This window comes from Notolepis coatsorum (assembly GCF_963971535.1).
Source record: "Notolepis coatsorum genome assembly, chromosome: 19".
Taxonomy (NCBI): Eukaryota; Metazoa; Chordata; class Actinopteri; order Aulopiformes; family Paralepididae; genus Notolepis; species Notolepis coatsorum.
Window position 1 is genome coordinate 15339358 of NC_140183.1, and position 13880 is coordinate 15353237.

The 13880-nt window shown below is 41.3% G+C and overlaps 1 protein-coding gene across 5 annotated transcripts in view; it reads left to right on the forward strand.

Annotated features, from left to right (window-relative positions):
* Window positions 1-13880, forward strand: part of LOC311246760 (uncharacterized protein) — a 90323-nt gene that overhangs the window by 14433 nt on the left and 62010 nt on the right. For all 5 annotated transcript variants that reach the window (XR_014620816.1, XM_084336995.1, XM_084336992.1 and 2 more), the window contains exon 2: window positions 6093-6431. Coding sequence is in view for 4 of the 5 variants with exons in the window: in XM_084336995.1 (XP_084193121.1) it covers window positions 6093-6431 (339 nt within the window). In the remaining variant the exon portion in view is untranslated. The remainder of the gene's footprint in view (window positions 1-6092; window positions 6432-13880) is intronic.

Genomic DNA, 13880 nt, shown 5'->3' on the forward strand with positions numbered 1-13880 from the left:
GACAAATGTATTATTTATGTACAGGACACCAAAAGGCACCCTACAGCGATATTGACCCGAATACTCTGGCAGGAGCACTCATTCAAGGGTACTACGACTATGCTTGCACCTCATGGCGCTAAAAACTAAATTACAAACATCTCAAAACAAAATTCGAAACTGGCCCCTGTAAATGTCCTAACGCAACCCCCTCCAATGTACAATAAATGTTCTATTAAACCCAATAATACACGAGACCCTCTTCTTGGGACAAGTAAGGTTTAGTCGATAATCCAATGTACAGTTACCCCACCACCTACAATGTACAGTTTCCCCCCCACCCCACCTACCCAACCCCCCCTCCTACCAACCTTCTACCTACCAACCTCCTCCAATGTACAGTTTCTTCATCAAATGTATATACTCTATTTTTTAGACTATTCTTGTATCAAAAACAGTACTGTATTTGTAAATCTGGTACATGTCATAAATGTATAGATGTACTGTCTATCTGTATGTCATGTATGTCATATATGAATTGAAAATGGGGGACCCTGATGTAAACAAGACGAAAGTCTTTCTCTGGTCTGCATCCCCTTAACAATTGTGTGTATTGAGCTGTACTGTATTGTACCCATTCTGCAATCTGTTAATAAAATGTTCAATCAATCAATCAAAACACTAAATATTGTACAAAGAATTGTAATATGATCTGATATTTCTATAATAGCATCCATTCTAGTCGGGTGTGTGACGTGAGAAAAATGAAGAAAGCCTCAAAAGAGGACACACCCACACACGTTTCGTAACTCCCTACTTTCCAACCTCGTAGCGGCCTTCAAAGTCCGCGAGTGCGCATGCGCACATCTTGTTGTACCGTTTCATCATATATATATATAAGTAATAATAATACAAATAGACCTTGTTTTATATGGGTCTTATTATTAAAGGGTCTCTGGAAACGGCATGCCCTGTTGGCAAGGGCGTAATTTTTTTTTTTTTTTTATTTCTCGAAGACACTGATGTCACGAGACCGCCGCCATCTTGGTATAGGGGGACCATACGGATTTCTACCATCAAATCCATGCATTGAGCTCCGTTTTTATTACATGTTTTATCACATTCTTGTTCATTTCATAACATTTTCATACGATTTGTTTTGAAAATATTGAGGCCAACATGGCATTTCACTATTTCGAAAGCCTTTCTGGTGATTCTAAGGCGAGATATGAGTCAAAGAAACTCCACCTGATTACCACGACCACAACATCAGAGCGAGTTAGCCGAACGTTAGCCACCAGCCACTTTTTCCTCTGTGATGGTATAAAACTTCCGATTTGGATTTCTGTTTGTCATTAGTATAACGCGTAACACAGCAGCTCTTTGGCATTGTGAAGGACTGAAGAAAAGTCTGCTTGATTGTCTTTAATTTGCCGCTTTAACTATCTGTTTCTCCACTAAATAGTGTACACAATGTACCAGGCGGGGCAGTTTCCCCCCACGCTGCAGTTGCTTAGCAATAACAGACAGGAAGTTGACTTTGAGAATGGTGGAGGGGACACATTTGGGGGCGTGGTCAGTGGCGGAGGGTGGCTGTTGCGTATAGTTGTAAGGTCGCGGGGGGGTGAAGGGGGGTCCCCCCCCCCCCCCTTCGTATAAATATTTAAAAAAAAATCAGTGCAAGTACAATTTGGTGAGTTGTTTCTATATACAAGTCATAACGCCGCGTGAGTCACGGAACGAGAGAGAGAGAGAGATTGCGCTATTTATTATCTACAATGTATAAAACAACAGCCTAGAGGCTTTTAAATACAACGAGGTCATAGACAGATATTTCACAGACACCAAGCAATGCTGTTGCATTTCATGGCAATCACACAGACCATCGTTCACACCAAACTTTGAGAGGAGGGGTGCTATGTATTTGAGCACACCTGACGACATGGCTGTTGTTATGCAAAGACAGCTGTGGTCGGTACTTAGCGCGTGCACACAAAAATGCGCCTCGTCCTTCGCCGGGTGCTCACCTGGCTACTTGTCTTTGCATGACAATGGCTCAGGTCATCAGAGACCTGAGCTCAGAGATGGAACAAGCAGCAGTTTTCCGTGTGGTCCAAGTGCCGCGTCACGTCTCCGTTTATTATCGTGTAACATTGTTTTGGACGGTAAAAAAGTGCAGGGGACAATAACTGCCTTCTGAAAACATGCAAGGGACATGTCCCCCATGCCCCCCCCATAATTACACCCCTGCCTGTTAGTTAAGCAAGCCAAATACCTCTCAAGTTGTTGAATAAAACATGTTGAACGTTGAATAAAACTCTGGCTGGTAATTAAGCAGTCTGAAAGCAGGATACACGCTGTCCTGTTACACAGCCTACACAATAATCTGCCAAGTCCGCTTTCAGTAATGAGAATATTTTGTTTGTGAAAGTTTGAAAACCACAGTGTATAGTGTGCGATTATAATTTAGACTTTTAAACGATGGAAAAGATAATTAGTCTTTTCAGGGTTTTTATTCCAGAGTGAATAAACAATGTTATAGAATACACAGCTGTGGACAACACATCTTCTCGCACGCGGAGAGAGATGTGTGTCCTCTTGAACAAACAAATACACCAGTTTTTTAATACTTGTTACAAACACCATACTGTCAGCACTATAGTGGCCGGGTTACCACACGGAAAGTGGAAAAAAAAATGTATACAGAACGAAGCATTTACAGGTGACAAATAAAACAAAACGTGAACTTGAACAAAGTGGAGTAGCTGAAGTAGTAGTCTAGTACTAACACTACTAGTAGTATCAGTACAGTAGTGCTATAAAAGTAGGGATAGTGCTCGGTTCAGTGTAGTGAAGTCGTTATTGTTGTTGTGAGTACTACTGACAGTAGGGCTGCAACTAATGACTATTTTGGTAGTCGACTAATCTGTAGATTATTTTTTCGATTAGTCGACTAATAGAAAAACAATTATATTTAAAAATATATATATATAATTTTTTTTATTTTTTATTTTATTTTTTGCACTACCTATCTTTGTGAAAGTGGCTTCTCAGCTCTGGTCCAGCTGAAGACAGAGCAGAGGAACAGATTGGACATTGAGCATGACCTCAGAGTTGCTTTGAGACTTTTGTCAGGACCAAACAACATCCCCAGTTATCCCATTAGTTCCCCCAAACTTACTGTCGGTCTGTTAAGTTAAGCTAAGAAGTCTTCAGCTGGACCAGAGCTGAGAAGCCACTTTCACAAAGATAGGTAGTGCAAAAAAAAAAGTCGATTATGTCGACTAATCGTTGCAGCCCTAACTGACAGTAATACTGTTAATTAGGTGCAAATATAACACAGGCCAATGGACAAAGTTAAATAATTGCATTTATAACTGATCTGGACTAAACAAGCAACGTCATCTTCATATCACAGTGCATGTAACAATCTCTCTCAACCCTGGAATTCATTCACTTAAGACAATCTTGAGGCAACAACGGTAGAGAGTTTTACAGAAAAAAATTTGTATAACACATTGTACAGAATTAAGTATAGGTAATCGATAAGTCTTATCTTGTCTTATCATGTGAGTGGATGTTAGTTCAGGTAGACTGAAGCATAAAGGACCACTTCACACTTCCGGCGCAGCCATGAACAGTCACATTTCTCAGAGCTCTCGCCAGACTGGGGTAGGTTTTTACGTTCCGGGCTAGCTAGCCGTTAGTAATGCGTGTATAGACGCAGTTCCAACGGCTAAGTGTTTATTTTCTGAGCCATTGAGAAGGTAGAAGTCACTATGGGTCTCTTTTTTCCGCTTTCACTTCTCTCCACTTCTGTCTGGTGTTGCTTCATTGTTGAATTGAGGTATGAGTCCGTAATCCATATTAGTAAGAGGAGGAAATGTGCACAAAACCTTGTTGTTTTGTTGCCACAACAATACCCCGAGCCTGACGACATCAATCAAATAACTAACGCAAATGGACTACACATATTTCACCTGAACACAAACAGCCTAAGACGCAAACTGGCTGAAATCAGACAATTGTTTACTAACGGTAAGGCAAACATATTATGCTTCTCTGAAACCAAACTAGATGAATCAGTAAAAGACCCAGAGATAGAAATTGAAAACTACTCAATTGTCAGAAATGATAGGAACATGTATGGAGGTGGTGTCTGCATGTACATACATAAAGATACCAAATTCAATAACCGTACTGACCTCAATCATGAGCCATTTGAAACTATGGGTTGAAATTCTGTTCGAACGGGCTAAATCTGTACTAGTCGGCACAATCTACAGACCACCAGAACAGAGTGGCTTTTATGATACACTGGATGGGTGTTTAGCTGGAGTTGAGGATGTAGAAAAAATTCTTATTGGGGACTGGAACACGGAAATGCAACGTAAGGAAGCACCCGTCTTCAAGGCCTTCCGTAGGTTTTGTGATCTGCAGGGCTTCAGCCAGCTAATCACCCAACCCACACGAGTGTGTGATTCAACACAAACTACCATTGATCTCATTCTGACCTCTGACAAGTCCAGGATCTCTGCAGACATTAGACATCCTGAAAAGAAATGATAAGAAAGTAAAATCAATATCTGTTGTAGCCAGGCTATATTTACTAAAAAACACATTCAGGTGGGTAGGTGCTTTTCTCCTTCACAGGTAGGCTATGGTAAATGTATATTTCACAATATAGGCCCCACACACACACACACACACACACACACACACACACACACACACACACACACACACACACACAAGAAGGGTGGGCAGGTTGGCTGGTTCGATTCCCGGTACAGATGGCAAATGGCTGCATTTATATAGCAGCTTTTATTCAAAGCGCTTCACAATTTGTTCCTCACATTCATGCACCAATGCTAGAGGAGGTGACCATGCAAGGTGCCGACCTGCTCAACGGGAGCAGTTAGGGGGTTAAGTGTCATGGACACTTTGACACGCTGCCAGGGAGGAGCGGGAATGGAACCGGGAACCTCCGGATCGTTATTTCTTTTATTCGCTATTTCCATTCATAATCCATCCAGGAAGGCTGTGTAACCATAGGGAATGAGTCTGAGATCGCAAAGGTCCAATACCGCCGCCTGGTGGTATGGGCCGATGTTGCACTCCCTTTGAAATTCTGTGTATCTCTCTGTGTTTCGATGGAATTCATCCGGGCGGAGTTTTCGAGTAGCCTGGACCGAGGGCTCTACCCGATTACATTGAATAGTTTTCGGGACCCCCGATTCATTATGCTTTGGTGGGTTATGTCGTGGCCCAAATGGACATACGATCTAGCAGATGGCAATCAAATAATTGGAATATTCTTTTTGGAATCTCACCGGCAATTTAACGTCAATTTCAGCTTGGTTGTGCATTGTTTTCATAGCCATCGCCCTGATCAGCGTATGCTGTTGTACTAACGAATGCCGTTATTGACAATCAATTAATTAGAAACGACCCCCCCCCCCTTTCATGCATTCATGATGGAACATAATATACCGATCATATGCATTTGAATTTTTTTATTGTAGCGTGTATAAAGACGGAATGCCAATGGATTAAGTATAATATGCGTCGCAGCCTATTACTAGCCTCCCAGGAATTACCCTAAACCGCTCTAAAACCATACTTATATTCACCACGGTATAAAACGGGAATGTATGGATGGAAAAAAGATTCCTTTTTCACATCTTGAACGATAGATACTCAATGTCAAATGGGCCATAGTATTGCATCCATAGCTATAATATTTATATAGTTATAGCCCTGCAAACAAGGTGAGCGACTCCCATCGTTTACAGCGATGGCAGTAGCTACTAAAGGATAAGGCTAATAGCTGGCAGTCAATGAGTTAATGTCATACAGTCCGGAGAGATTCCTTTAATGACGTGATGTCATTTGCGGTACGCCGATGGACCGCTCGGTTGACAGTCAGTTCCCCCCAACAATTCTTATAGAATCGCTTCTTTCATAGTAATTATCCTTAATACCTTTTTGCCAGTATGGCCATGAAAGGCGTATTGAATTCAATGGTCTTATTCAAAGTTTGAAATCTAATTTATTGAATCCTGGTCCAAATTCAGTCAATAATGATACTGATGTGATTTTTTCTGGCACAGGGCTATGGACCGCCACCACAACAACCTTACGCTCCGTACGGACAGGGTTACCCCGCGGGCCCGGGGCAGTACCCGCAGGCCGGCCCAGGACAGTACCCGCAGGCCGGCCCAGGACAGTACCCGCAGGCTGGCCCAGGACAGTACCCGCAGGCCGGCCCAGGACAGTACCCGGCGCAGCCACAAGGGTTCCAGGGCGCCACCGTCACCATGCAACCCACGGTATTCGTGACGCGGGCGCCACTACCCAACCCGGTGAACGACTACCTGGGCTACTCCATCTTCACCATGCTGTGCTGCTGCCTGCCCCTCGGGATCGCGGCCCTCATCTACTCCATCTCGGTGTGTACGACCACTGATCTATGGGGGGATATGATCGGCTTTCGCCTCTATTTTTCAGTGGTGTTCGTAAATATTTTAAGTGGTTGGGGCACCTGGGTAGCGTAGAGGTCTAAGCACTCGCCTTAGAACCATTAGAACTTCAGAACCATTAGGCTTTTAGAACCATTAGAACTTCAGAACCATTCCAACTTCAGAACCATTCTAACTTCAGAACCATTAGAACTTCAGAATCATTAGAACTTCAGAACCATTACAAATGGCTGCTTTTTTATGGCTGCTTTTTTATATAGCGCTTTTATCCAAAGCGCTTTACAATTTGTTACTCACATTTTACCCATTCACTCACACATTCACACACCGACGGCAGAGGCAACCATGCAAGGTGCCAACCTGCTCATCGGGAGCAGTTAGGGGTTAAGTGTCTTGCTCAAGGACACATCGACACGCTGCCCGGGAGGAGCGGGAATCGAACCGGGAACCTCCAGATTGCCAGACGACTGCTCTACCTCCTGAGCCATTGTCACCCCCATTACAACTTCTCAGAACCATTACAACTTCAGAATCATTAGAACTTTAGAACCATTAGAACTTCAGAATCATTACAACTTCAGAATCATTACAACTTTATAACCATTAGAACTTCAGAATCATTACAACTTTAGAACCATTAGAACTTTAGAACCATTCTAACTTCAGAATCATTAGAACTTCAGAACCATTAGAACTTCAGAACCATTCTAACTGGTTCTGAAACCATTCTAACTTCAGAACCATTAGAACTTCAGAATCCAGGTGCGGCTGGGTAGCGTAGAGGTCTAAGCACTTGCCCACCACCGCGGAGACTCTTGGTTTGAATCCAGCTGTCAGTCGTCCCTACGAACACAATTGTCAGTGTTCACGGGTGGGAAGCCGGTGGGGTACGAGTAGGGGAGGGAACACCAGTTTCATCACGATACGATACGATATTGATTCTTTGGACAACGATACGATATTTGCCGATATCACAAAGTCTGCCACGATTAGGGATGGGTGCCTTTCAGGGCTTGAGTCTAATGATGTCCCGTCGTCCCGGGGACGATCAAATATTGATTTGGGACAAACAGAAATCTTTTTTGGGACGCAAACGGGATGGAGAGGATTTTATTTTTTTCACAGGAAATGTCAATTAGCCGACTGTCAGTGCGTGCATATATATATATATATGAATTATTCTACGTTAATAAAACATACCTGGTGATCAACTACAGTTTGCTGTAAACATTATGATATGTGTGTAGTGTTCTGATAACGACGGCTGCAGCGGGAGCTGGCTCATGCTGGATTTGCGAATAGCATGCAGCTGCAGAGCCGCAGAGCCAGGGGCGCTTTCAGGTCCGGTCACAGGCCCGCTCAAAAGCGCCCCCCCACCCAACGGCTGAATTGCCAATGGCTGAATTGGAGTATTGCACAGTGCAATACTCCAATTCAGCCATTGGCAATTCAGCCGTTGGGTGGGGGGGGGGGGCGCTTTTGAGCGGGCCTGTGACCGGACCTGAAAGCGCCCCTGGCTCTGCGACTCTGCAGTTGCTACTATTTGGATTCGTTGGGAGCAGCACGGAGTCTCGACTCGGGACTTATTTTATTTTATTTTAGCAGCAGTTATCAATATCGACCAGGAGGACAGCGCGATCTAAGGGACATGTTTCATTACTAGTCAAGTGTCATTACTTTAGTTATCAAAGGTGGAATCTCTGGACGCAATGACATTATATAGTTTAAAGCTAAACTACGTTTTTCTTTCTTGTTAGAAGAGGGAACTTATTCAGTTAGATTTGATTTGATCTTTATTTATCTTTAACATTTTCAACCATAAACACACACATTTGTAATAACAAAAAAAACTAAAACGAAATAAAATACAAATACATTTAAATATATTTTCCTATGGAAGGAATAATCAACATGGCTCCAATTGGTTGGCTATAACAGCACCGTGACCAAATATCCCTATACTAGCACCTTGTTAAACACTTTTTTTTATATATATATATATTTATTTTTAATCATAATTATTCTTGTGAAATCTTTCCACCTGGGAGCCTTTTGACTAAATCAATTTATTCTCCCCTTCTCTGAATGGTGTTTCTTATGGCAATAACAACTATAGACAAAACCAAAGTAAAGAAACGACATTTGATTTTTGGGACGGTTACATTCACTTTGGGACAGTTAAAATTGTATTTCGGGACGGTTCTGGGACGGTGGTGAAAAAAGTTAGTCTGGAGCCCTGGTGCCTTTCACATTTGAACCGATACCGGTACCAGTACCTGTGAATCGATACCGGTACCCAACGGTACTTTTTTTCTGTACTTTAGTCTCTAAAATTGTCTACCCCAGTTGTAAAAAAAATAATCAAAACTTAATATTTAATAAATAAATAATGTACTAACATTAGGGATGCACCGAATGGGAAATTCTTGGCCGAAACCGAATGCCGAAAATAGGAAACAGTTGGCCGAAAACCGAATGCCGAAAGGCAGAATATGATTACAGTAATATAAATATATATATATATAATGTTTCTTTTTTTTTTGCTACCTAATTATGGCAAAAGACATGATTATGGCAAAACTTAACTTAAATAATATTAATAATCACTATTATGGGTCCATAAAACATTTATTCAGCACTTTTGAATGCATACATTAATTCCAGACTGACTGCTGAAAGATTGTACAATTTAAAAATGTTCTCTTTGCATACAACAAAATGTGCATTAAAGTCAAGTGCATTTTCTTTTCTATGTAGGATGTAGGATAACTACAACAAAGTGCATTCAGAACAAAGACAAGGTGCTTTAAAACTGCATAAAGATCTGCATAAAGACACACACACGAGAGGGAGAATAGCAAGAGCAGACTGATGTTACTGTCGTGGCTACTGAGTCATAATTCATGGTGTTCTGTCATAACGCTCCAGCTGCAGGGAGGGGCTGAGCAGTACCCACACTAGTTTAAGAAGCAGCTCTTCAGTCCTGCATTCTACAGCCTGTGCTAACTCCTCTTGGGAGTCGCGCTGTTATATGTAAACTCCACGAGCAGCACGTGTCCAATAAATGCGTCTTTAACATGCTTTATATCCTCGCCATTACTATATGCCCGTTGCGGTTAAAAACCTTTTTAACTAACGTTAGCTGCTAACTAAGTTAAGCTATATGCTTCCATTCCTCTTTCATTCGTCTCTCGTAAGCTACGTCATCCCCCGCTAAGAATCATGGGAGATGTAGTAAATACAACAGTCCTTCCATGTAGGCTAGGTTATGTGACTGTAGCTGCGTTTTGAATACGTCATCACAACAACACGTTAGGTTACGAACGTAACCCTGTTCTTTGAACAAAGAACCCAAAGAGAGTTTGAAAACATGTATTGTGCACGTGTCGTTGACGTTAACGTGCGGTTTAATTTTGCGGTAAACAAACCATGACGTCATCAGACTTTTTTTGAAATTTGTATTACCGACAATTGGCACCGCACCGTTGGATCTCACGTGAATCGATACTCGGTAGTACCGACGTGTTTCGGTAGGTACCTTTAAAAGTAGCGAATTCGGTACCCATCCCTATAGCCACGATACGATTCGATTCAGGTGCCTGCAATCAATATGAGACTATATTATATGCCCATTTAACACAATCAGTAACATTGGAGATACAAAGAGTTAGGGCTGCATGGAGATACAAAGAGTTAGGGATGTCCCTCCATGAAGAGACAAAGATAACTACTGTGATGGCAACATCTGCCTACACTTACTCAATGATATCACCTTTGTTTCATGACTTATACACACTTCACATGTGTGCGTGCGTGCGTGTTAAGGAGGCCTGATTAGGGGGCCGAGTTTGGGAATGTGTGGGGTCGAGTTCCCGGACTGGGAGAGCAAGGAAAGGGGTGGGGCTGGAAAGGGGGAGGGGTGGGGCTGGGAAGAGCGGGTTAGGCTGGGAAGGGGGGGTCAAGGAAGTGACTGTAAGAGAGGGTAAACAGCAACTGGTGAGGAGTTTATGAGGTGAGAGTTGAGGGAATGAAATTATGAACCAAACCTAATATAGACTTTCCACTAACATCTTTTGTAGCCGTGGTGGTTTTTGTACAAAATGCAAACAATGCAAACAAATCTGTTACATACAGGATCCCTACATAGATAGACCTCCTTCTTTGTTTATCCACTATTTATGGTTGGTGGCGCGACGTGAAGTAGAGTCCAATTGATGGCCAATGCCATCACACCATGTTGGATTGCATGGCATTTGTCAGTGTGATATCAAACTGAAACATACCTTTTCAACTAACATGCTCAAACATCTCAAATCGTGTCATGATAAATGTGACTTTATCTTGGCTGCTTTATTAACATGTAAATAAGTATAATAACATGTAAATAAGTCATTTGTACTCAAGACAATTCACCTTTGGTCCTGTAATACGAAAGGTACACATAAGGACACAGACACATTCACACCAACAGCACATACATGAGTGTGCGCTGACACACACACACACACACACACACACACACACACACACACACACACACACACACACACACACACACACACACACACACACACACACACACACACACACACACACACACACACACACACACACACACACACACAAGGCTTATTTCACACACCATTTGTGCACATTTTCTAACGGTTAATTGATAAGCTTAAAATCTGCTATAATGTCTGTGATGTTGCCTTAAAATTGCCAATGAAATTAATGTTATACATATTGATGTTAAACATCAGGCTCAATATGTTTCCCTCAAAGTTTGTCATTTCATAAGCGGGACACTAAACCAGATATGTATACCTGTTTATTTGGTAATGAAATAACGATACGCCTACACAGTGTTTGGTGTATAAATATGCACTGCTGCGCTACAGTAGGCTAGGCTACCGGTATTATCCATGTGAATATTACTATTATATTATAATACTGCTAATATTCCCAGTGAAAATTCGGAGAAAACTAAACCGCCCTTTAAGCTTCCTCGTTCGTTCTTGACCTTGTTCCTTGTACCTTCTCGATCTGTATCACTAATGTAGTGTGACTCACAGGATGTTTACCGCACGTCTTAGCCAACGACTCCCACTTAAAGGGGAACTATCTTATAAATGGCCTTTTTCAGTGTTTTAGCATTGTTTCCTATCTATGTGGACTTATATTAATAGGATCTATGTCTCTAATTCTCATATTGGCGCATTCTTCCGATTCTCCTCTCACAATATTCACCCTCACTGAACTGAGTCATCTGAAAATGTGAATATCTGTGATGTCAGAGGTTTCTCAGCTGCATAATAATGTGGCAGTTGGTGAATGTGAGGAACACGTTGTAAAGCGCTTTGGATAAAAGAGCTATATAAATGCAGTCCAAATGGTAATAAACTATTGAATCTTGATTATTGATGAAGGTAAAACAGGTTAAGGGGTTTTACTTGAAGAGGGCCTGTTGACAGATACTTATTATTTCAACTTAAAAAGGTGGAGAAACAAGAATATCAGTGTATTTGAGCATTCGTTCCACGGTTCAATTAGTATCGCCTGAGAACCTGGAATAGATGAAGGTGGGAGAACCTTTAAAAAGCATATGTCTGCTTTGTTAGTTTAGTTTAGTTTCACTTTATTGTCCACAGTGTGGAAATTAGTTTTTGGTCTCACCATTGAACAAACAAATAAAACAATGACACAGCAGACATATATACATCTGTAATGGAAAAGTGCAGAGAACGTAGGAATAGAAAGGAGAGAGGAACAGGAGTAGGAACAGAATGCACACATCAGGACTGATTGAAGTATGCAAGCCCAATGAAAAGGACACCCAGTGTGTTCACATGCGCATGAATATTCTGATATTATTGGGGATACTAATATTAATTCTACTGTAGAAGGTGACGCATTTCCCCTTTTACGACAGGACCAGCTCATATCTCGACTACGAGAAACCAGAATATAATCACCGGGATTTGCCTATTATTCCATACTGCGGCATGGAAACACCTTATCTCAGAGACATTTATTATCACCTTATCTCAGAGCCAGAGTTTGGCCAGGATGGATAGTACTATAGATGCCACGTTGTGGGCACCTTATCATAGTGAGTCATAATAACCCACTGCCATTCTAGAAACATTTGACCTCGCTGTCCCAACTCTAGTAAGAAATCACTCTGCCTTATCAAGTTTCAAGTTTGTTTTTATTTGTTACGTATAAGGTACACACGTATAGTACATTATAGTGAAATTATTGGTTCTGTATGAGCCCCTGGTAATGTGCTTCATACAGTAAAAAAGTAAGTAAAGAGGAATAACACTACAATATACAATACAATATACAAACTAAAGTACAATGAAGTACAAATGCAGACAATGAGGTACAAAATGCAGACAATGAGGTACAAACACTTTTTTAAGGCAAGGTGAAAATGCAAATGAGGTATAAATGTAGTGCAAATCTCTTTAATAAATAGATAAATATAATGTAGTGTTAAAGTGTCTAAAGTGAGTGTTAAGGTGAGTGTTTGTTTAAAGTGAGTGTGCATGTGGATGTGGATGTTGCATAGAGTCATTGAGCATCCTGATGGCCTGGGGATAGAAGCTCCTTCTGAGTCTCTCTGTACTGGCCATGCGACTCCGGTAGCGCTTGCCTTATCTTATCTGTTGGGTTCTATGGTCTGTTGAGTTCTGTTTCCATGGTAATACTTGCAATAGTCTGTTTACTCTCGTATACATGCATGTTAGTAACTGGGATGTGAAAATACAGCCCTATTAAGACCTTGTTAAGACCTTAACGATATTAGCTAGTATCTGGACTATTTAATATGCTTCCTGATTAAAATATAATATGTGTGTGTGATGTGTGTGTGTGTGTGTGTGTGTGTGTGTGTGTGTGTGTTGTGTGTGCTAATGCAGCAGTTTAAAGCACAAACCATGTAGCCTTGTCATTAGATTATATTAGATTCTAACCAGAGTGCAAAGGTGCAATACAAATATACAATGTAATCACCGGGTTTCAAGCCAATATGGATCATTAGGATTGCAAAATAAATTCACAAACATGGTTCTTTTGTAATGTTTGGACAAAAAACGTTTGATTTATAGTCTGATTTGTGTTATGCCACGTACATTTTGTATATTTGTAGAGATTTTCAGGGTACTATATTTTGAGTAGTTATCTGGACATACAACATTTGATGATGATTGGCCTAATATATTGGCTTACGTGTATTTTTGTGCTGAGACACGCCTTTTTGAAGTTCATTGGCTAATAGGGGTGGGAATCGCCAGAGACCTCACGATACGATACTATCGCGATACTTGCGTCACGATACGATACTATCGCGATACTAAATATATCGCGATACGCTGAGTATTGCGATTTTTTTTATTCTTTTATTTTTTGTTGATC